The 1671-nt window shown below is 37.2% G+C and overlaps 1 protein-coding gene across 1 annotated transcript in view; it reads left to right on the forward strand.

The window, feature by feature from the left end:
* The first annotated feature begins 322 nt into the window (after positions 1-322).
* The window catches only part of SFI1 (Sfi1 homolog, spindle assembly associated (yeast)), a 29673-nt gene continuing 28324 nt past the window's right edge, over positions 323-1671 (forward strand). The window contains exon 1 of the mRNA XM_009708569.1: positions 323-342. Within this exon, the coding sequence (XP_009706871.1) occupies positions 323-342 (20 nt within the window). The remainder of the gene's footprint in view (positions 343-1671) is intronic.

Here is a 1671-nt window from a genome sequence, read left to right on the forward strand (position 1 = left end):
TTAGGATTCAAACGGTTATGACTTTATTACCAATAGATTATATCAGCGTAGTGTTGTTCAGGTCAGCAAGGCTGTGCATGTGCAGACAGATCCTTTTCACGTTAAACATCTAGAACTGCATTATGCTATTTGTATGCAGGTCGACTGAGTGGAATTCCTGTCATTGTTAAGATACAGACTGCATTTAGCACAGATCCGTCAGATCCATTTGATGGATTCATCACAAACAACAGGAACCAATTTATGCTTTGTCAAAAGCTAATGTACAGTATTGCAGTGTAGAGGGTGCATTTGTTTACAGCAGACTTGGAACTATAGCAAAATGGAGAAATCCAGAGGCAGGTAAGTGATATTAAGATACTACCTTGTTAAAGACCTCAACTGTAATTATTTTTTTTTAATTATGATGTTAGGCATTTCATGGGACAGAAGAAAGTTGAGTTATTCTCATAGGAGGGATTATTGATGTCTATGGAAAATTATTGACTGGAAAGTGTTCTTCTTAAAACAGAAAACAAAAACACACCACCACAACCCCAAACCCTTCACAAAGCACAACTTTATGTAGGTTTACATTGTCATAACATTCAAACATAAAAATGATGATCTTGAGGTACTAGACTGGAACATAAGATATTTGGATGCAGTTATTGGCCCAACGACAGATTTATTCTGTGGTGTTGGTCAGTTCTCCTACATTTCCCATGCTTTTATTTTCTAACCTTACAAATGAGAAATGATCACTTTGACTCATTTTTTGTGTTACTTGCCATAAATTCTCATGGACGTGGACTGTCATCACTAAATACCTGTAGCACAGACAATGTTTCAAATTTAGGGAATAATCTGTTAAAACATACATATGTTGGAAAATCATAAGTATTCGCATGCCTTAGACTTTAATACAAAATTTTTGCATGTTCTACCAGAGCTTCATTTTTTGACTACTTTGTGTTACATTGTCATTGCAAATGGTCAGACCAGGTTTACCTCTGGGGCAGATTAGACAGTTTTAAGGTGAATTGGGCCTAATAGATGTGTACTGAAACTTATGCTGAAAGCTATTTTGCATAAATTTAAAAGTACCTGAAACTTTTCTTCAAAAGTGTGTACAGTAACCTTAACTGCACATCTTGATGTGAACAGAATTCTTTTTTCTGCTGGATGGGGCCTACCTCTTTCAGAAACGTTCAAATAATATTTTATAGGAGAACGAAAATTTCTCTCTCATAAAATACAGGTCTTATTTTCTTTCATTAGCTTTATTTTAGCTCCTTGCAGCTTGCTGGAACAAGGCAAAAATACTGTATTTCCTTCTATGAGACTTTTTGGGGGGAGGATTGGGTTTGGGTTTTGGTGTTTGTTCCCCGCTCCCCCCCCCCCCCCCAAAAAAAATTGATACTGTGAGCAGTTATTCAGCTGAACTCCTGACACTTAGTAGTATGGATTGTTCCAATAACTTTGTGGAACCAACATTTTTTTCTGGCTGCAGCTGTGTTTTCCCTAGCTCAGTTCAAGTGATTATTAGGATGAGACTTCAGACTATCCTCTTCTCTTGCCTGTTCTGGAGTTCAGGAATCCATTTGTGGTTCTAATGTGCAAATTTTCAGGGTGGTGGCAGCGTTTGTTTTGGGAAAGAACCTTCAATACAACTGGTTCAGCAGGTTTTAT

Source organism: Cariama cristata, unplaced genomic scaffold (assembly GCF_000690535.1).
Source record: "Cariama cristata isolate BGI_N322 unplaced genomic scaffold, ASM69053v1 scaffold35189, whole genome shotgun sequence".
NCBI classification, from domain to species: Eukaryota; Metazoa; Chordata; class Aves; order Cariamiformes; family Cariamidae; genus Cariama; species Cariama cristata.